The following is a 22,805-nucleotide window of genomic DNA, read 5'->3' on the forward strand; positions in this document are numbered from 1 at the left end:
CGGAGGTGCGACTTGCTTTTCCAAATTGGATTTGTTGCAGGGGTATCATCAGATACGCATGCAACCGGAAGACATTCCGAAAACGGCCTTCAGGACGCATCACGGCCACTTTGAATTTAAAGTGATGCCCTTCGGTTTGTGTAACGCGCCTTCTTCCTTCCAGGCAACCATGAACACTCTTTTCCGGCCGTACCTCCGGCGATTCATCATCGTGTTCTTCGATGACATCCTCATCTATAGCGGTTCCTTCAGTGAGCACTTACGTCATCTGCAGGCCACATTTCAGATACTCTATGAGAATCATTTTGTGCTTAAGCTCTCCAAATGCCTCTTTGCTCAGTCCGAAGTCGAATACTTAGGCCATCTGGTCTCACACAGAGGTGTTCAACCTGTCACTTCGAAGCTTGATGCCATTGCTCAGTGGCCAATACCACGTTCAGTCCGAGCTCTGCGGAGCTTTCTTGGACTCGCCGGATTCTACATCCGGTTCATTCGGGGTTATGCCACCATTGCCGCCCCTCTTGTGAAGGCCACCACGGTTGAGCCTCTCCAGTGGAACTCCTCGACTCAGGCAGCCTTCGACGCTTTGAAACAGGCTCTGACCTCCACTCCGGTCCTTTCCCTCCCTGACTTTCAATTGCCTTTTACAATTGAAACTGATGCTTCTGCAATCGGAATGGGGGCTGTCTTGTCACAACGGGGCCATCCAATCGCTTACTTTAGCAAGCCTTTTAGTCCGAAGTTGCTTCGAGCCTCGACTTATGTTCGAGAATTGTTTGCCATCACGGCCGCCGTGAAGAAGTGGCGACAATACCTCCTCGGACATAGCTTCATCATTTTAACAGACCATCGGAGCTTAAAAGAATTGATGAGTCAGGTTGTTCAAACACCTGAACAACATACTTATCTTGCTAGATTGATGGGCTACGACTACCAGATCCAATATTGCTCCGGCAGTCACAATCAGGCCGCAGACGCGTTATCCTGATTGCCGGAAAACCCCTCTCAGGCCCTCCTCATCTTATCTGTTCCATGTCTCACCTTTCTAGAGGAGCTTCATACCCAGCTTGCTGCGAATTCTTCCTTCCAACACCTATTCCAGGAGGTCCGGGATACTCCCGACAATCACCCTGATTTCTCCACTGCCAACAAGCTCCTGTTATATAAGGGACGCATCTGGTTGCCGCCGGACTTACCAATCATCCGGACCTTGCTCACAGAGTACCACGCAACCCCTACGGGAGGCCACGCCGGCGTCGCGAAAACAGTAGCTCGACTCACCACCAACTTCTATTGGACTGGTCTACGAGATGACGTCATGCGCTTCGTTGCCAACTGCGTTGACTGCCAGGTCACCAAATATGAGACTAAGAAAACAGCTGGTCTTCTCTGCCCTCTCCCTGTTCCAACTCAACCTTGGTCTGACTTATCCTTGGATTTCATATGTGGGTTACCATCGTATCGGGGTAATACGACGATTCTCGTCGTAGTGGATCGCTTCTCCAAGGGCATCCACCTGGGCATGCTTCCTCAGAGCCACACCGCTCTTGCCGTAGCTCGGCTCTTTTTGGACTTAGTTGTTAAGATCCACGGCCTTCCCCAGAGCCTCGTCTCGGACCGTGATCCACTCTTCATTAGTCAGCTATGGCAAGAATTATTCAAATCCAGTGGTACCCAGCTTCGGATGAGTTCTGCATATCATCCACAAAGCGATGGGCAAACTGAGGTCTTAAATAGAGTGGTAGAGCAGTATCTGCGTGCGTTTGTACACAGGAAACCGGCAAGCTGGGGAAAATTATTACCCTGGGTTGAGTGGTCACACAATACCTCTTGGATGGAGAGCACGGGCACCACTCCTTATGAGATTACTTTCGGCCAGAAGCCCTTCAATTTTCCCGATTATCTTGCGGGGTCTTCTAAAAATGCTGCAGTGGAGGAGATCTTAACTGAAAGAGACACTACCTTCCAGTTGGTTCGCAAAAAGTTGCTGAAAGCTCAAAGCAAGATGAAACTTTATGCTGATCAACACCGTCGTGATGTACAGTTCGCAGTTGGTGATTGGGTCTTGGTCCGCCTTCGTCCTTACCGTCAATTTTCTGCAAAAGATAAGAAACCCACGAATGAGAAACTAGCCCTCCGCTATTATGGTCCTTTTCAAGTTGTTGCTAAGCTCGGACCTGTGGCATATCGTTTGGCACTACCAGAGGGGGTCCGTCTCCACCCTGTGTTCCACTGTTCGAAGCTTAAGCCCTTTCACGGGGACCCAGACTCCTCATCCCCTCTTCCTTTACCACCCACTTTCCATGAAAATCAACCACTCGTCTCTCCCCTCTCTATCCTGGATTTTCGTTGGGCAACCTCTGATCCCCAAAGTCCGTGGCAAGTCTTGGTTCAGTGGCAGGGCCTTACACTGGAGGAAACGTCATGGGAAGATTGGCATCAGCTTTGCCAGGATTATCACCTTGAGGACAAGGTGATCCTGCAAGGGCCGAGGGATGATACGAGTATAGAGAACACAGAGCTTAGGAAGGAAGATGTTGAGGAAGAAGATGATCTAAGTAAGCTGGGAGAAGAGAATTGAGGGGTGCAAAGAGAAGGAAAGCCCAAAAGGAAGGTTCTCAAGCCCAATTATCTAAAGGATTACGTTTAGGAGAGAAACAGAACAATATACTTCATCATACTTAGCCTTATGCCTAAAATAGGAAAATTACGAATACATACTCATTTAGAGGATAATGACAAGCAATTCTGTTATATGCATATTCTAGAATTATTCCAGTAAGACAGCTCAGCATAATTCTGTTACTAGACCATCTATATAATATCATGTAAATAAAGCATAAGGCAATGAAAAGATATTTTCCCTTAACTACCTTTTCTTCTTCATCTCTTCTGTGGAGGGTCTGGACCTCGAAATCCAGAAGCTATCACATTTATATTTTAAAATATTTAAATTTAAATAGACCTTATTTATCGTTTTTCTCTGGGTCCATAAAATTTTAAGATTGATCCTAAGTAAGAGATAACTTAAAAAAATTCTTATAATAATGATCAAACATATTTCAAAAAATAATCTTATATATTTGTACATGACAATATTTATTTATGAAAATGATACACATCATTAGAGAATCTTTGTTAATTAACGATGTGGTTAAGGGAACATTATGTCATATAGTCTCATTCATTTTAAAATGATCAAATCAGTAGTTGAGTCATTTCCACAATAAGACCTTTTTCAAAAATGAAATTTTACCAAGTGCTACAATAATGATAATGATAAAAATGTTAGGTTCAAAAATCAAAGCATAGGTTTAAAAATGTTATTTAACTCCAAAATAAAACAAAGAGATGATACAACTTTCCATGAATTGGAATGAACAAATATATTAAGTGAGATAAATTGAGGTGTATATCATGTGACAATTCATTATCCGATTGTCACAATAAAATAATAATGAACTTGAATAAATAATCTTTTCTCATAATTTCATGCAAGGTCATTCATGTATATATCTCCTTCTTAAGTATCAAGAGTAAAAATTTATAATCATCCAGCAATAGGAATAAAATAAATTAAGTTGTTCAACAAGAGTCTACGGGCTAGCCTATATCAATTTAGGCTAGGCTTGATTTTTTCAAGAAAAAATCAAGCTAAGATTTTTATTAAATTCTATTTAGTTAAAAATGACAATTATTTCAAAACCTTTTAAGCTTAATAATTTGGTATATCTAAAAGACATTAAAAAAATATTTACTGTTTTTTTTCAAGTTAAAGCTTATGAGAAAGTTGGTTAAGACTTGTATAATTAAATAATCATAATGACAAAATTATAATATTATGACTTATGAACGAAAATTCTAACATATATAAACTAAAAAACTGAATAATAAAATATAATAAAAAGCTGAATAAATATACTTAATTAAATTTATATTGTTTTTTAAAAATGTCACTAAATTTAATTGCATCATTTATTTCGTTACTAAACTATAAAATATTGTAATATAAAAAACCTCATATACAAATATTTTGCTTTACAATATAATCCATTATATAAATATAGGATTTCATAATTTTATGTAAATAAAGCAACTTCTTATGTCGGGAGTGCATCCTCATCTTCTCCAAATGCGCACAACATTTTTATGTCTAACGTGGCCAATATACTTTCGTCCTGAATTATTTCTTTGTTGGTCCCCAATGAAATCAATACATTACGCAATTATAGACCAAGTACAAAGGTCATTGTTCCGGCAACCTCCCGTGGGAAAACATGAAATGGATGACAACACAACACAATGGACACTCTGCTGCAAGGGTTATGCTTATGAGTATGACGATCAACAAATTGAGCAAGAAAAATTTGAGTTCGAATGAATTTTCTCTTAACTTAAATCGATCTGAAATTCAGCTGGTTTAAGGTGGCCTACAAATAATTGGGTCACACTAGTAAATATTTTAGTCCACGATAAATTATCTGAGTCCAATTTAGTTAAAAAAAAAATTGCCATGCAATGCTAAGCTAGTTTTGACACCCATAATTATTTATAAGATTAAATATTTTTTTTCCTATCAAAAATCACTAATAATTAGCTTTCCTGTAGATACGAGAGATGCTAATATTGCCATGTTGATCCACTAGATTCCTGATAGCAGAAATTAAGTCTAAAGCCCGAAGCAGCCCTTACATTACCACCCTTTATGCTAGCTACTACAGCCTGGGGAATCCACCTGCAAATCAAGTCTCTTCCAAACCTTTAGCGAGAGCTTGCTTAAGACCCTCATAAACCCACCATGACAATTACCAAATTCATCCCGAAACAAACCTCCACAACCTTATTTTATACTATCAAGTGATAAGATTAAGTCATTAACCAATAACATAACAACCTACTAATCTAAAACTTTGATAAAAAATAAATGAAATCTAATAAGAAATTATTTTCGTCAAAAATCAAACTTAAATATTATCTAAACGATTTAAAAAAAAAATTAAGTATTTTGATTTCTTATTATTTGTTACCCTATTTCATTTTGATTTGGTAATTTGATCGTGGAATTCAATTCCACTTGGTTGTATGTCACCAAGATTATGACAAAACAATCATGTGCAAGTTTTTTTTTTATTAATAAATGATATTTTTAAATATCTTATTAACTAATATGTAGATCATTGATTTTTAGTTCATATTAAATATTTTTTAAAGAGAGTAATTCAAAATGAATAAAATATTATAAGGATTAAAATAAAAATAATAAGAAAAAAATTAAAAAGGAATTTTATAAGAATTGATTTTAATTTTTTTATAACAAACAGCAGAATAAGAAAATAACATATATTTAAGCCAACTTTTATTTTACTAATTAAAAAAGGACATAAAACGAGTGCAGCGAGTAGGTGGCACCGTGGCAGTAGAACACATATTAAATTAATTCTTACATATTCCATTTTTGTTTTTCTTGCTCACACTCACTCTCACTATCACTCACTCATTGTTTTACTTCCATTTTTTTTTTTTTTTATGTTAGTACTTGTTTACTTGTTTGTTGGCCTCTATTTTAATTTTGCGCATTACACTCTCTGTCCAGCAAGATATTGTTGCATAATCAACTGTGACTCAACTGTGATCATGAACTACATTGATGATCGTGGTCATGGTTAAGTTTCTCTTTGCAGCATTTTTGAGCTTATTTGTTTATTGATAGACATGAATATGATACTTGTTGCAGAAGCACAATTCGTTGTAAATTGTAATTAGTAGAACAATGCTTTAAAATAATATGGGAATTCTAGACTCTTCCTCCTTGAAGGTTGTGAGCATTGTATTGGAATTCCTTCGTGTGTGTTGGAGTCTTCTTTTTGTAAGTGTTGACAGTTGTAACTTCCTTGATGAAGCTGAAAAGTCAAGTGTATAGAGCGTAATTTTCCTCTGACAACCTCTGAAGTAATTTATTTATTGTTTTTTGTTTGTTTTAAAAGAGTGAACTTCCATTAGTTGGAAACACAGCACCGGATTTTGAAGCAGAGGCTGTTTTTGATCAGGAGTTTATCAAGGTATATATAATGTACAATGCCATTTGGAAAAAAATAATTGTGATTAGAAATTATTTTTGGCTAAAACAGTCTTTTCAGGTCAAACTATCCGAATATATTGGAAAAAAATACGTTGTCCTCTTTTCCTACCCATTGGACTTCACATTCGTCTGTCCAACAGGTTAGTTAGTATTTTTGTAACCATACTCTGATTGAGATGGTTGTGGATGCTAAGTTTTCTCTTTTTTAACCTAATATTACTTGTGTACAGAAATCACTGCTTTCAGCGACTGCTATGCAGAGTTTGAGGAACTAAATACAGAGATATTGGGTGTTTCAGTGGACAGTGAGGTGAGTTTGTTTCAATCATTTTTAAAAACTATTTTGTCAGTTATAGGCTCTTATATAATTTTTTCCGATGCTTTTTTATATGATATTGTATGAGCCATGATTCCATGTAACCGACGGCAGTAATTGGGGATAAGGCTATGATTGTTGTATACTTTTCTTGATTCTTGAGATGGCATGCTTCTTGCTGGCATATATAAGCTGCTCAAGAAGATGAAGGGTGTGCAAAGACTTGGTCCACTTACAGTCTCCACATAGTTTACAGCCGTAATGATTCATTTTGTAGAAATAAGCTATGACTGAGAGTTCTTAGCATAATTGGCAAAACTGCATGGATTCTGTATTTTTATTTTTCTCTGAAACTTGCTAGAAAGAATTAGAATGTATTGAAGAGTATGGTTAGAGGAAATTACTTCATTAACTATAGAAAGTCAAATATTGGGCAATGATTTCATTTGAACTTCATTGATAATTGAAATGGGACACAATATTGCCACTTATACCTGTGCACATGCCCTAGAAAACACAGCTTTTTATGATATGATCTATTACTATTCTTTTCTTTACATTCACAGTTACCTTTTTATAGCCTTATCCAAAGGTAATTCTGAAGTTTGCTTCTTCTTGATTAGTGGTGCTATTGTTATTATTGTAGTTCTCGCACCTTGCATGGGTTCAAACTGATAGAAATTCTGGTGGTCTTGGCGACTTGAAGTATCCTTTGATTTCTGAAATCACCAAATCCATCTCGAAATCTTATGGTGTTCTCATTCCTGATCAGGTAATTTTTAATCATGGCCTAGACTATGGGTATTCATTTTCCTTTGCTATCAAACTCCTATGTATTTTGTGCTTTAGTTTCAAATTCTCTGGAATGAAATGTAGGATGTTGACTAGGTAATATCTTTAGCATTTTGTGTCAAGTGGTGAAATGTTGGCTGTGAAACTATAGCTTTCCATTCCATTTTTTTGAGCACTTTTCTCAACAATTCCAAATGTTTCCAATGATTTAGGGGATTGCATTGAGAGGATTGTTCATTATTGACAAGGGGTTATTCTGCATTCTACCATTAACAACCTGGCAATTGGTAGAAGTGTTGATGAGACAAAGAGAACACTCCAGGTAATTATACGCCTAATCAGGACAACAGCAGGATTGAACACTTTTTTAGTATATCTCCCAACATTTTGTTTGTTTCTTTTACCTTTGTATCATTTATATAAATTCTTTGCCTCCATTTATGTGCATTGGTCTTGCAGGCTTTGCAGTATGTGCAGGAGAACCCCGATGAAGTTTGCCCAGCTGGGTGGAAGCCTGGCGATGAAACCAGACCCTAAACTTAGCAAAGACTACTTTGCTGCGGTGTAGGGAGGATAATACTCGAGTAGCAATTGCTCATTTGTAACAATTAATTGTGTAAAAGGATTTTGCTTTATGCAATGCAAGTTTTTTAAAATTTTGACTGACAGGTCCTGGCTAATGATTAAGAATGCATACTATTGTTTCATGATTTTAGAATGAATTATGTATGTATTTTTTTTTTCCATTACTTCTGTTTGTGATCATGTGATGTACATCATGATTGCATGTCTTATGACTTAAGATGAATTTTCAGGTTACATTTAATCAGGTTTTATAAAACCAAATTCACTTATTAATGGAATTCCAAATTCAAAGCAATTCTAATTCTTTGACTATTAAAACTGATTTTAGATGTACTGAATGGTACGTACAAATTTTCATGTCTTTACCATTACTTGCCCATTGTCCAAAATTTAACATTCGGAATTGCTTTAAATAAAAGGTCTAGGCTAGTCAAAAACATGTTTTTTTTTATAAAAAAAAAAAGAATAACTTTTGGGGAGTATTGATATCCATCCATATCCGATTCTAGATTTCTAGATAGCCACCGGGCACCACAGCTCAGCACAGTGAGTCTTAGAAATTGAACATCTTGGAATTGGCTTTATAAAGTAAAAGAAGAGGCGCAGATGTCCCTACTCCAGAAGGGCCTGTGCTGTGTCTTTGACATCCGTAATAATGTAAGGTCACTCAGGCTCCCATCATGCAGCACCAGAATCAGAAATTTCCATGCCCCAAACAACTCCAATTCTCCACTCCAATCATTGACACGTGGTAAATCACGGAGGATGATTTCGAAACCTATATCAGCGGCTCTTCCCGCTCCACCGCCACTTGACCTCACAGAAAACAACGTGAAACAGGTTTTAGAGGACGCTCGAAAGGAGCTGGGTCAAATCTTTGACTCCTCTGTTGGTATCACTGGTAAGTAAGAGTTATGTTGTTTTGTGGTTTAATGGGGGCAACATAACAATAACATAATCTAATTTCAGGAGTGGTGGAACTTGCTGACTTGGATGGGCCTTTTGTCAAGATTAGCCTCAAGGGTCGGTTTTGGCACAAACGTTCCACTGTTCTTGCCAGAGTCGCTAATTATCTCAAACAGAGGATCCCTGTAATTCTCTTATAATGCTTCTTTCTTTTCTATCTAGTACTGCTAAGCTTACTAGTTGCATAACTAATGCTTTGTTTTCAGGAGATTTTAGAAGTTGACATTGAAGACGAGAAACAATTGGATGACAGTCCTGAGAATTTTTAAGGTACTGTGCATGGCTTGCCGCTCTTTCAATTTTGTTCTATAGTTGGCCTTCGACTAGCCGATTCCCTTGATAAGAGATTTTGTTTAGTGTGGATGAGAAGCTGTTGAAAAATAATCACTATGGGAATATCTGTGTACTAGTTGTGCTATCTTTGTTAGTACATGTTATTGTTACTTACACATGGAACTTTCTCACGTAGTTCTCATTATCACCCATTTCTCTTTTTCTCCTTTCCTTTTATTTCACAATCAATGGTGCACATTCCGTATGTCAGATTATGTGCACAAAATGTACCACCAACACTTTGGTCTTTCGGATACCGCCTTTATGGTGTCATTGGTTAGAGTCACCCAACAGCACAAACTCTTATAGGGAAAATTCTGGCTTGAATTGTCCATATCCCCATCATTTGGCAGAATATTCAAGTTTCCATTTTGTCTAGTTCGAGATTTCAGTGACGAGCAAAGGTGGGTTGGTATGGGTTGGTAGATAAGTAGCGAAATAATATTTCCAAGTATTTGAGTTTTGATCGAGTTCAACAATGTCATGTGATCTATACTTAGCAAGATAAGGTTATTATTGTTGTTGTTAAATAGTTCAGGGAGAGAGGTAAGAGGAGCTCGGCTTATTATGGACTTGTTTGGATAAGCTTCTCTTGAAACACTTCTTGGATGATAAAATAAGAAAAACAGAATGAAATGAGTTTCTCCATAAGTTAAAATGACCTCTCCATTTGCTAATCATTAGTAATTTGTAGATGTCCTCTCATCTTTTGGAGAAGTTATATGAGAGTTTCTACAAATTAGCTAATGGTCAGCTAATGGAGAGCTCATTTTAGCTTATGGAGAAACTCATCTCATTTTTTTCTTCTTATTTTCTTAATTACCAATAGCTGGTGGCACTCAAATGTTGGATTATAAAACTGCAACACATGCTGATTTGTTTGTTGATACTATTGTTTATATTGTTTTATACTGCATTTAAGTATTTACACATGCTGATTCTTACATCTGTGATTAAGTTTTCCTGCACTTTGTTATAACTTTGTCAGTTGAAACACAAGGAATGGGATAAGTGAACCTGTTTAAGAATTGCTTGCATTCAACTCGGAATAAATTTGATATCCTTAGTTTTTTTAAAACTTACCGTAACTGCAAGGCTTTGGTTTCAATGCTCTATGATTGTTCGATTAACTTAGGTTTGGTTTCTAACTTCTAAGGATATCCCCACGCCTTTTTGGCTTTTTATTAATCATTTGACATGGAACAATACAGTTAGGCCTTCCCCACTTTGTTTAACTAAATTAGAAATGATAAGGACTTCACTGTTAGTGATGATAAAATAACTCTCATACCCTTATCCTAATTTATTCAGGGTATTAATAAATTTACTTGTGTCTTTCTCTCAGTATGATCCATTTATGTTATGAATCCTGAATAATGCATTGCAGCCGTGTTATTTTATTATATTTTTGTTGGGCGGTGTAGTAAAGAATTGAATAAACTATGATAATGTAGTGCAGTCAAACCCTGTCTTGACCTGCCAACAGTTAGAAATACTCTATTTCTGGTTGAATGAGGGCTTTTTTTTGGTATTGATCCTCGGTGTAATCTTAGGGAACTAGGTGAATCCATTTAAGGGAGCAAAGCTATTCCATAGGCTTTATAGTTTAGATCAATGAAATTAGTTAGCTTCTTAGAGTTAATTTTCTGGGTCGTACATCATGGTAAAATTTTCCCAGCAACTTGGATTAGGTCCATCTGAATGATTTCATTGGATGGAATTAGTTGGTTAGTTACTAATTTATTACTATTACTAATCATTTACTTCAATGAATTTTATCATTCAAAAGCATTTTACACCATTTTTTCTAGGATCTATTTTATCTTATTGATTATATAAATGTGCACACATTGTTCAGAGAAAAAGGGAATGTCTCATTCATTGAATTGTTTGTACAAGAGACGAGAATGTATACAATGAAAAGCTGAGTAACTCAATTTGATACTTACTTGATTAACTAAGACGTGGCTAACTAAGTAATTAATTATTAGTTGTAATACCCCTCAAGGTGGGATGGGCAAATCAAGGATTCCCAACTTGGAAAGAAAGGTCTGGAAATGAGATAATGGCTTAGTTAACAAATAAGCAATCTGGTGGGAAGATTTGACATGAATTAGTTTCAATTAAGAGGATTGGACTAATTCTCTTATAAAGTGAATGTTAATGTCAATGTGTTTGGACTTTTTTTGATGATGAGCAGGGTTTGAGGTCATAAAATCATTGTAGATGAAACCATGGTAGATGAAATGGAAATCTCAGTGTGAGAGGAGAGGATGGAGTCACACAACTTCACTAGTCTCTGGGAACACACAGAAATCAGTAGTTTATCGCCTAGTGTTAATAAAGCTTCCCTAATATGCTTTACCAAAAACTGTTAGCGAAGGTTGGACTTAACAAGAAAAGGTAAGCTTCGGCTAGGTACTCTCTTGATGTATTGCACTAAATGATTTACCGCTTGTAAATGGTGAATCCTGGGTGAAGCCATGTATCATGCATTAACTTAATTTGTGTACGTTGTAAGCAATATCTGGCTGAAAAATAGTCAACTACATTATTTAACCAATTAGCCTCCAATATAAAGAAGCTTTAAGCTATACCTTTCCCTATGTTCCTGACAACTTCAAACCAGGATCCATAGGTGTGGGTATAAGACCATCTGCAACCGTGTATCTATCACGGTATTCAATAAAAGCAAGTGCTAAGGAGACTAGTTAAAAAACTTTAAAAGTAGAAATATTATTATTGAGAGGAAAAAAATTACGTTGTTCATGATATGTTTTGCATTCTTTTATCATTTTTCCATTAAATATTTTTTTTTTAATTTCTTACCCACTACTCTCACCGGTTAGCAAGACCCTTCGATAAATAAGACCATAACGACCCGACTTGTATATATATCTTCCTTTGTCCCTTGAAGGAATAACTCAATAACATACTGGAGGTATATATATCTTCCTTTGTCCCTTGAAGGAGTTAGATGGTTACATATTGATTAAAGAGCACATATTCTCTAGTGTTTTTCGACTGGCAATTTTGACCAGGTTGTTATTAAAGAATTTATCTAAAAGTAATGGTTGGTTCAAAGAGACAAGACTGAACTAACAGGAAAAAAAAAATCCTGAAGTACAAAGGTTGCCGTGAATAATTCGGATCATCGTTGCCAAGGCAATTGAAACATAAATTTCAATTAGGATTTTCCACATTTTGAACCACCCTCGTTTCCGTACACTGGGAGCTTTACCAAAAAGGTTGGCAAAAAAAAAAAATGTATTGACTTCTACCGTACGGTTCCTATGCCCGTATATGATGGATGAGTCCTAATCCTATGTACCCAAAATATGCTATAAATGTAAAAACTTAAAAAACCGTGGATCATATATAAATCGTCCACAAAGAGGATTCATCACATGGCAACTTCTGATTCAGTCACGTAAAGTCTTTCTTCCCACACCAACTTGGACGCAAACTCATCTTGCTCAGGAACATGTTCCTGCTACCATAAAATATTTAACGATATAATCAAGTACAAGCAAAGAAATCGAATATCTAAAACAACTTGATTTAGCAACTTGTATTAACTAGAAGTATTCATGCCATATGCATCAACTTAATTTCGCTTTGTTCAAAGGAAATGAATCATCGTCCTTGAACCACAAACATTGAAAAATTTATATTTATATATTAATTTACACACCTCTAGCTCTAGCATCAATTGTTTGGCTGTGGGTGCTGACACGATAATGCGACGTGCCGTAGGGGATATAAAGCCTTCATCAACGGCTTTGTCAATGAACGACAACAAGGAATTGTAAAATCCATCCACATTCAACAGGCCCACCTGCATCTCATAAAAATTGACAAATAAACACTATGTTACTAGCAACCTTCATTGACCACGAACTTTAATTTGTTTTGCGTTTGTTCTTCAATCTTAATTCATCTATTTTAATTAGGTGGTTAATCGCATACTTTACTCCCATTCAAACGGAGAACCTTCAAATATTGTAGAGTGACAATGATTAACTAAGCAAAATCCGAGACTATTCTCTCATGTGAATTCGAATTAAATAGCCCACATTTACCGGATTCTGTATGTATTGAAGCTTCCTGGTTGTTAAACATATTTATATTGTATATAGAATATATTAGTATTCTAAGTAACATCGAATATTATGGATCCCAATTTGAAGTTGTTGAAGCATTCTCCTATTTCACCGAGTCATATCCGATCAACTTGGCTAATCAGCCAAGAATATATTAGTATCCAGTAACATGACAACTGATTATACGTACAATAACAGTGTCAAAACAAGTTAATTAAGGCGAATGCTGTACGAATAACCAAAGGCAAAAACAACATTATATAATAATGGGGTTTGATTAGTTTATACTTTATACATTGTGGGCGGTAGAATTTAATCCAGAGTCACAAACTCACAATATATACGTTAATGAAGATCGTTTGTTCCATGTCAAAAGGCATGGATTCTATTATAATATTTTATTTTCCCATCTTTCGGGCCTCTCTCCCATATATAGGTTTCTATTATTCTATATCAGCCACATATAAAATTACTTTAAGCCCTTCTACAATATTTGTTTTTATTAATTCCTACTAAAAGAAAACATTAAATATTTATAATATTTTCAAGATATTAAATTATTTAATTTCTTAATTTAATATTCTCTTTATGAAGTATTAAAAGAATGAGAAATGATAGTTATACACTGTTTATTATTATCTAAATCCATTGAAAATAAAAAAAAGTCATGTGAGTCACATTCAAATCTAATAAGTCTCATGGTTTATTTTTAATAAATTTATGTATATACGTGTTAGAGACTACTCCACCTGTCTCATAATCTATGTTTATTTCAATATTTTAATGTCTTCAAACATTTGTCACTTTAATTAAATAATAAGAAAGTATTAATATTTGTAACAATATCCAGAATTGTATTTCAAAGTGTTAGAGACTACTTCAATGAATTCACAATTATATTTCAAATTGAGATTGTTTTTTTAAAAAAATACTTTTTCATAATAATATATAATTAATAGTTTTATAATTAAAATATATGCATGACTTTAAAAGAAATTTAGTTTATAAGCACTTTAAAAGGCAAAAAAAAAAGACGGAGGGAATATCCAGAATTGACCAGGAGTTTCATTTTATATTAAAATCTTTATATTTTTAAAAATAAAAAAAAAACTTATTTTTTAAAATAATAATGTTATTTTCAGTATCTTACTTAAACATCAGTTAATTTATAATTATTTTTTTAAATCTTCTAATAAAAAATATATTTTAATGAATACTGATTTTATTATGAAAAATGTATTATTTTAAAAGATAATACCAGAGGGTAGGGAAATTATTTTGTTAACAGTTTGTAACTAGAATTATTGATTCATGGGTAAATTGTCTAACATGGCATTAAAATTGAGGAGTAGAGCTTACGGGTTTGCTGTGGATCCCAAGCTGCGCCCATGTAATGACTTCCAGCAATTCTTCAAGGGTTCCATATCCTCCTGTTAATTGTTGAAAAATAAGAACAAGCTCTATGTGTTGCTCAAAGAACAAATGTCCCCTTTCATGTGATAATTATTTAAGATTCTCTTCTGTTTTTGTTAATTATATATGTGATCTCATATATATATATGAGTGATTAAGAACAAAATCTTACCAGGGAGGGCAATAAAGGCATCGGCTTGACGGGCCATCTCGGCTTTCCTTTGGTGCATACTAGATACGGCTCTCACTTCCCCAATAGGATCACCTGTTATCTGCATTTGCAACATATAACTATGAATTTTTGTTTGAACTTTAAATTAACTAATTAATGCTATCACCATATAGTGATGAACTGAAAAATAATTTTTGACACGGGGACGTATATGTACCTCTCTTGGCATAAGACTTGTTGGGATAACCCTGTACAAACAAGCCCATGGTCAGAACTAGATAGATTTTAGTTTTTTATTTTTATTTTTATTTGGTGAATGATATATTGATATATAGATATTTGAATTTAATAGACATGCACTAATCAATCATAAATTATCATTCGATGTGATTTAAATAAATACTTAGTATAAATTTTAATAAATTTATTATATGTTAATTTGTAATTAGACTATAGTGTAAATAAAAGACCAAAATTATTTTACAATATCTATATATGTATTATTTACTCTTTAATATATATTTAAAAGAACAAAATGGAAACTTAACCATTTTGATTTACAAGATATATAAGAGAACGATTGTAAACTAATTGAATGTGGAACGAGGAATCAATATTTTCTTCGAAATGCAAGAAAAAATATATGAAATGAAAGAAAGAAAACACCGTAATGTTGGCTCCAATTGTTGCGCAAAAACTTACGTTCTTCCGTCCCTTTCTGGAAGGGCCAAAAAAGGGATTCAACTTTATCCAATAGAGCAAAGCTTCCCAAGAAGCTTCTAACTAACGGTAAAGGTCACATTTTTCTATTTTTCTTTTTTCCATTTTAAAATCCCAACAATGGTGCAGAAGGCCCAATATATACTATTAATCACTGTGAATTTTTTACTATTATTTCGATCCAAGATGCTCCCTTTCAACCTACATTCGGAACCTTAATTTGATTAAGAAAATAATGTCCCACATTGCAAGCATTTGATCCAGTGATGTTATGGATTGCTACCCATTTGTCACAAAACATGGGAAACACGCGTGAGCCAATAGTAGTACGAAACATCGAAGTTCATAAGTAAAAAACCAATAAGGCTCAGCAAAAATGATTAAGGTGGCCTATTATATAAATTACATGCACAACAGAGAATGGGGAGTGTGTGAGAACAAACCCTAGAACATGGCGCCCACCATCATGAACTGCCTGAGAAACGAGGCCCATCAGCCCCACGCTACCACCTCCATAGACCAAATCAATCCGTCTTTCCACCTTCAAAACACATCGAAAACCAAACCATGTAGACGCGTGTCACAACACTCGTCATGAAAACACAATTAAACAAACAAATTAACCAAACTAAATGTATTCACCAAAAAATAAAAAACTAAACCAACTGTTTGGACATGGCAAAAATAATTGATTTTATTATAACCTTTTAGTGGAGGGAATAACCAAAGGGGTAACAATACATGCGAATTTTTATTTTACTACTATATATTTTAGTTAAAGCAAGGAATGGTACCACATTTAGGTGAGAATTAGGGCATATGGAAAAATCATGGAGCTAGGTTCGGTCATGGAAACTTGTGGGGAATGCCAAAGGCTGATAACACGCTTTCATAGAGTAATGATACCTAGGAAGCACGTTTGGTTCCTAAAAAAAATAGAATCTAAGTATATACTGTAGTATGTGTTTCTGGGTGTTTATTTATTTATTTACATATAAAGATAGAAAGTTAGAAACATTTTTTAGCGTTGTAAAAAACAGTATAGTAGTAGGGTGAAACAAAAGATCATGCAATAATGCTGCATAACTGACAGCGAGATTACAGCTAGCATCATCCAATAGCAATCTCTCTGCGTGTGCGCCTTTCTCTCTCTCATGCCAAACTTAAACCCTAAACCATCCACTCATTCCTCAACAATCATAAGCACGAGTTGCCACTCGAGAGATTGTTTTGTTATTATTTTTTACTTCAAAAAATAAAAGAAAATAAGAAGAGGATCCGGAGGAACAAGTGTGGAACTCCAGAGTGAGAAATTAATCAAAATGAATCATAGAGGGAAAAAGGTTTGGTTATGGTACACATTTAAGGAAACTTCATAGAGCATTGCGGTTGAAGGGACAAAAAGAGGCAGGAGAAAAAGGAAAAAGATCATTCAATCTAATTAATCGATATGATACCAAATAAAGTACCATGGAACCCAAAATTCTCCGGGGTTCAGATTCAATGGTCCATCAATAATCGATTCTAGATTTGAATTCATTCGCTTTTCAAAAACAGATAAATTAAAACAAATGAGGCAAGAAAAGAAAACGGAATTTAATAAACGGAGAAAAACGAAACGTGTCTTTTTGCTGAAAAATAAAACTGGCCTCTTGCATATGTATACATGGTGTAGTGTAGCAATAGAATTAAAATTGTAATGAAACAAATAAATGGAAAAAAGAAAAAACTGGGTATATATGTTACCAGCTCCCTGCCAAGTTGAACAGCAGCTTCTTGATATGTAGGTTTCTTCCCTGAACTGCTCCCACAGAAGACGCAAATCCTCTTGAATCTGGAATTGGTCTCTTCCATTTGTCGTTGGTGTGAGGTCTCGGCTACAACCGAGAGAGAGGGAGCAAAGAAAAGAGGGTTGAGAATGAGAAGAAGGTGACTATTTGTTTAATGTATTTTGATGTGGATATAGGTTACATACACATACACATTACATATACCCTGCTCCCTCAAACTCACATCCCAACTCCTTCGCCCAATCATTAATTTATACAATAATAAAAATATTATATCAAAATTACATGCATGCTCCTTTTAATTTATATAATTAAAGTTATAAAAAAATATAACTATTTTTAAAATATATATATATATATATATATAATATTAAAAAATCACATGTTATGTTTTTTAACATAAAGCATAATAATAAAAATACCCCTTTCATTTTTTCTAATTTCATTAAAAATATTTATATTTATCTGTTAATTTAAAATTTTAAAAATTAAAAACCATTTTTAATTTTTATAAATTTTAGTTTCAATATCTTGTGGTTTTTATTTTCATATTTGAAATCTCAACCACTCAAATTAATCACCATTCCTTATTTGGACTTAATTGTTTACTGGTGACAAATAATGGTAACAATAATATTATTAATGATATATATTGATAGTTTTGAAACAATGACAAAAAAAGTGCATAACAATCATAATAATATATAGTGACGACAAAATAGGAGTTAATTAATAATAATGATAATGAATATGGTAACAAGTAAATAGTGACAAAGATAGCATGTCACTCTTTTTTTTGGTAAATAATAAAGTATGTCACTCTTTAAATAGGGTGAAGGAATTGATAAGTTATTTTTATAATTAAAAATAAAAAGTTTAAACTATTTTTTTATCTTTAAAAATTAAATTAAAAACTAATTTAATTTCATCTTCATTGATTCTGTTTTATTTTAAAATTAAAATATTTAAAACTTGGAATTCTCTAAACAAATTTTACATTTATCAATATATATGTTATCTTTATCATTAATATTTTGGTTCCAATAAAATTTGAATCCAAATATCTGAAGTTTGATTGTTGTAGATGCAAATAAGACAAGTCAAGAAAAAAAAAAAAAAAGACACTGACAAGAGAAGAACAACAATGTTCCTTTGGGGGCTTCTCCCATGTATTTTTTTAACATTTGTGGGTATTTGTGAATATTTAAAAAAAGCCTAAAAATATTTTAAAACACACTGTAATTTTTTATTCTAATATTTTTTTAAAAAAAAAATTTCTATAATTATAAATAAAATTATTTTAATATTTTACACAATTAAAATTAAAATGTTTATAGATATGGGCAATTACCTTTTTTTTTGTTAGAGGCAATTACCATGTTCTTATACGCGCATATCCACATGTAGGTTTCTTTGTAATAGGAAGAGTATGATTTCTATATATGTATTTTATGTTTTTTTGTCTCTATAAGTTTAATTAGGATTGCTAAATTGTTACTTAGTTGTGAGTGTTCTGCATGATTTTTTTAATCAGCAAAAGATTATTATTAAAGGATACAAGGAGTACCAAAAGGTTATATAACCGTACCCCATCCTTCATAGCAGTTATATAACCATACCCCACCCTTCTATAACAAAGCTGAAATATATAACCATTACAAGCATTATTTCCCAACCAAGTGCAAAATATTAATCCCTACACTCACATCCTTATCAGGAACAAAAACCAAACGGCGGTGAATACATAATCATTCTCATTTCAGCATTTTGATGCAATATGCAAGGATGGAATATAATTCATAAAATGAGAAATTAAAGTTGCTTTCTTCACATATATAACATGATAAAGAAAAATACATGTTATCTTTTAAATCAAGCAATAAAAAGAAACAAAGTCATCAGTATTTTATATTATTTAAAGTAAAAACTTAAATACATTTTTAGCCTTATATAAAATTATGCGTTTTTTCTTTTTCATTTTAATTCTCTTATTTACTTATTGATTTGTATATTTTTTTTTTCATTTTAGTCTCCAACATCACAATTTCTTACTATTAAGTAATAAAAGAGCTAACGAGTTGAAAAGTAGATTTGATATTACCTATGCGACATCGATTAAAATAAAAATCCTCTAAAATAAGAGGAATTTAAATTTAAATATTATATTTTATTCGAACCGAAACAATTAATGAAGTGAATGAATAATGTTATTTCATTTACACAATTATTTCTAACATTTGTTTTGCCTGTCTGATGACTGTTTGGCTAATAGATGTGTTAAAATAAGACTCACCTGAATATATTTAATTGGAATTTAAATAGACATTACCTTAAACTTTATTAATTAAGTAATTACGGGCATGGTTATTTTAATGCATTGCCTCAAGTATTACTATAATTTCACAAATTGAATAAGTTATAACAAAATCTTTTTTTAGGAGTAAAAATTATATAAAAAATTTTGAGGGACTAAAAATTAGAATTAAAAAAATTAAGGGATTAAAAACTTAATTAATCCTAAAATTAATTAGGTCACGTAAAAATAAAATTATCATGAAACAGCCGAGGATGTAGTGTATTCAGCATGCATGTCACGTGTGAATGCACGTTCTTTCGGGTATAGTTTTAGGATTCAGAAACCTTGAAACAAATTGTCAAGCTTTTAGAAAAATACATAAATACCATGTTGTCAACTATATATGTAAAATATAAATCTGTCGGAACTTAATCCAGCACAATTTAATCAGAATGTGATGATTTGACTAAAAATATCAAATTCAAATATGATTGAATGTTGAATGTGTTTATAACTTTCGCAAAGATTAATTTTCATAAAGAACCTTCCCATGACTGATGTTAGGGGTGGATAAACGGGTCGGTCTGTTCTGCATAAGGCTCGTCTGCATAAGTCTGTATTGGTAGCGGATCAAACTAGTCCGTCCCGCATTCTTATATGGACCTAATAAATTGGTCCGTCCCGTGGGTCAAATGGGCTGATCCGTAGACCTAATTTTAAAAGAATTTTAATTTCAATAAAAATGCAACATAATCAAATTAAGTTCAACACAAATGTAAATAAAATATTAATAATTAGTCAATTACATCAATAAAATGAATAATATTTTAACAAAAGAAAATCCAAACAATAAATTTAAAATATGAAACTTAAACATCTCCAATAACAAATGATTTTATATTTGAAGTAGCTTGAGCCTTCTCCATCTCCACATCTTCATATTCTTTTCCTAAAACTCAAAACGATAATAAATATTAGAATTAACTCAAGTTAAGTGATTAAAAGATAACAATTATTACATATTATTTATCTTGCTCATCAAATCCTAGTAACCAATTTTTAGTACATATCAAGGCTTGCACATTGTCACCAAGAAGCCTAGTTTGATATTTGTTAAGCACCTGTGAGCCAATACTAAATGTCGATTTGGAAGCCAAAGTTGTAATTTAGATGCTTGAAAGATTTAGATTAAGCGGGATTCTTAAGGTGCTATAGTTGGTGGGATTCTCAAACCATGGATTAAGCAGGCTTACAAGCAACCCATGGATCCCATGGGTCAAACCTGCATAGTATGCGGATTAAGCAGAGCGAACTCAAAAATATTACATAATCATAAACTGTTTAAAAAAATCGATACACTACCCGTGCGGACCACAAACCCCATAGGTCAATCCATGGACCTGAACCTATTTATCTACCCCTAACTGATGGTGCTAATGCAACTTCTGTTAGGTAGTTCGGTTGTTGGGCTATGACCCCTTCATTTCAGAAAAAAAAAACTTATTAAATTTTATTTAGTAAATTTTTTAACTTTTTAATTAACGATTTATTTTATCAAACACGTATTTTAATATAAATTTACGATGGAGATTAATTTAGATACACTTCTCAGTTGCATTTAACAGTTTAAAATTAATGTTATCAAATTTTAAAATAAAATGAACAAAATTATGTTTTTTTTTATATGTGGGAAATAAAAGACAAAGAAGAGCTTAGTGTAATCTAACAGTAGACACTCCTATGGCATCTGCAAAACAAAGGTTGTGCAGAGCATTAGGACAAACATTCATAATCGACAATTGATCCAGATGAGCCCCTTTCTTGGCGAGATTGTCTGCCACGAAATTTCCCTCTCTGAGTGTGTGTTGGAATATTAGCTTCCAATCCTTAACTTTGAAAGCTTGAATCTTGGCAACTAACGCTGCACTTGGGTGTGTAAAAGAAACACCAGTAGATATCATCGAGTCTGATTCACAGATCAGATTTATAATTCCTCTTGAACATGCTATCTCGAGACCATGATAAAATGCCTTCAGTTCCGCAATTGTGTTCATAGTCATGGCACATGGCCCGGCATAGCCTACAACCCAACATGCATTAGAATCTTGAATAACCCCTCCAAAGCCTGATATACCTTGGTTCCCTGCTGAGCTCTCATTCGTGTTGAGTTTGACATAACCAACAGTGGGGTAGAGCCATCGCACATCACGAGGTTGCTGTGAGAACACTTTCTGTACCACACTAAAGTCGCTGTATATGTTGGAGAGACCACATCCAAGTTCCGTTTACTGCAGTAGCACCATGAGTTGAACTAGCGCTTGTGAGCCACCAATAAGCAGTTTTGGTATGATTAAGTCTGGCACAGTGTCGTTCAAAGTGAGTGCTGAGATCTCCCTCTTCAACTCCACTGGGATAGGCGTAGAAATTCGCTCCCACTGCCATGCTCCTTCAAAGTAAGGCTAACATCATGTATATTAATTTGGCCTACCCGTCCACCAGCTATATCATTTGGACCCCACTGATCATACCAAATACTGACATCACCAGCGCCCACCCTGAACCTGAATCCCTCTTCAAGTTTTGCTCCTGCCTTGTTAATGGACCAATATTATGTTTGATTCAAGGAAAAAAAAAGTATAATATGGAAAATGATGTTTTATTGCTTGATAATAGAATTTTTTTAAAAAAAGGAAAATATTCGTAAAAACAACTTTTCAAAAGATTATCTTCTCTTTTTTTCTTCTATTTATTTAAATTTAATTCTTTTATCGGTTCAAATAACAGAAGGATAAATATTTGTTTTTTCTTTCTTTCTCTTCTCTGCACTATCTACTAAAAGACAACCACATAAATAAGTAAAAGTCAACCAAAAAAATTGAGACAAGTACGCCTATTGTTGTGATATTCCCACAGAACTATCTAACTAATTATATTATAAAATAATTAATATTATTATATATAATATTAATTTTTTTAATATATATATTTAATATACATATAAATTTACATAATAAATTATGTGATAATTAATTTTTATCTAATAATTAATTTGTTTACATATATAAATTATAAATAAAAATCATAGTTTTAATAAAAATTTATATATAAAAAAATACCAAATTTATTTAATTATTGTAATAAACATCTAAATACATCATTCAATTAAATATCATATTTATTTAATTTTTAATCACTATAATAAACATCCAAATGCATCATTCAATTACATATCAAATTTAT

At 33.4% G+C, this 22,805-nt stretch overlaps 2 protein-coding genes and 1 pseudogene across 6 annotated transcripts; 2 read left to right on the forward strand and 1 right to left on the reverse strand.

Annotated features, from left to right (window-relative positions):
• The first annotated feature begins 5,785 nt into the window (after window positions 1–5,785).
• LOC114398873 lies at window positions 5,786–7,876 on the forward strand (annotated as a pseudogene).
• A 235-nt stretch (window positions 7,877–8,111) lies between these two features.
• On the forward strand, window positions 8,112–11,667 carry LOC114400699. Of its 4 annotated transcripts, none has more exons than XM_028363288.1 (4): window positions 8,112–8,673; window positions 8,742–8,863; window positions 8,945–9,008; window positions 11,272–11,667. In XM_028363288.1, exons 1-3 carry the CDS (start codon window positions 8,379–8,381, stop codon window positions 9,005–9,007), a joined length of 480 nt encoding a protein of 159 aa, XP_028219089.1. In that variant the 5' UTR covers window positions 8,112–8,378; the 3' UTR covers window position 9,008; window positions 11,272–11,667. The 4 variants fall into 4 exon arrangements, with proteins under 4 accessions (XP_028219089.1, XP_028219087.1, XP_028219090.1 ...); XM_028363286.1 differs by having other exon boundaries at window positions 8,955–9,008; XM_028363289.1 differs by lacking the exon at window positions 11,272–11,667 and having other exon boundaries at window positions 8,945–10,001.
• A 420-nt stretch (window positions 11,668–12,087) lies between these two features.
• Window positions 12,088–17,475, reverse strand: LOC114400698 (cytokinin riboside 5'-monophosphate phosphoribohydrolase LOG7-like). Of its 2 annotated transcripts, none has more exons than XM_028363284.1 (7): window positions 17,226–17,475; window positions 15,923–16,020; window positions 14,977–15,007; window positions 14,760–14,859; window positions 14,534–14,604; window positions 12,766–12,909; window positions 12,088–12,561 (listed from the first exon to the last, which is right to left on the reverse strand). In XM_028363284.1, exons 1-7 carry the CDS (start codon window positions 17,331–17,333, stop codon window positions 12,475–12,477), a joined length of 639 nt encoding a protein of 212 aa, XP_028219085.1. In that variant the 5' UTR covers window positions 17,334–17,475; the 3' UTR covers window positions 12,088–12,474. The 2 variants fall into 2 exon arrangements, with proteins under 2 accessions (XP_028219085.1, XP_028219084.1); XM_028363283.1 differs by having other exon boundaries at window positions 12,088–12,564.
• Window positions 17,476–22,805: the final 5,330 nt, after the last annotated feature.

Source organism: Glycine soja, chromosome 19 (assembly GCF_004193775.1).
Source record: "Glycine soja cultivar W05 chromosome 19, ASM419377v2, whole genome shotgun sequence".
NCBI lineage: Eukaryota > Viridiplantae > Streptophyta > Magnoliopsida > Fabales > Fabaceae > Glycine > Glycine soja.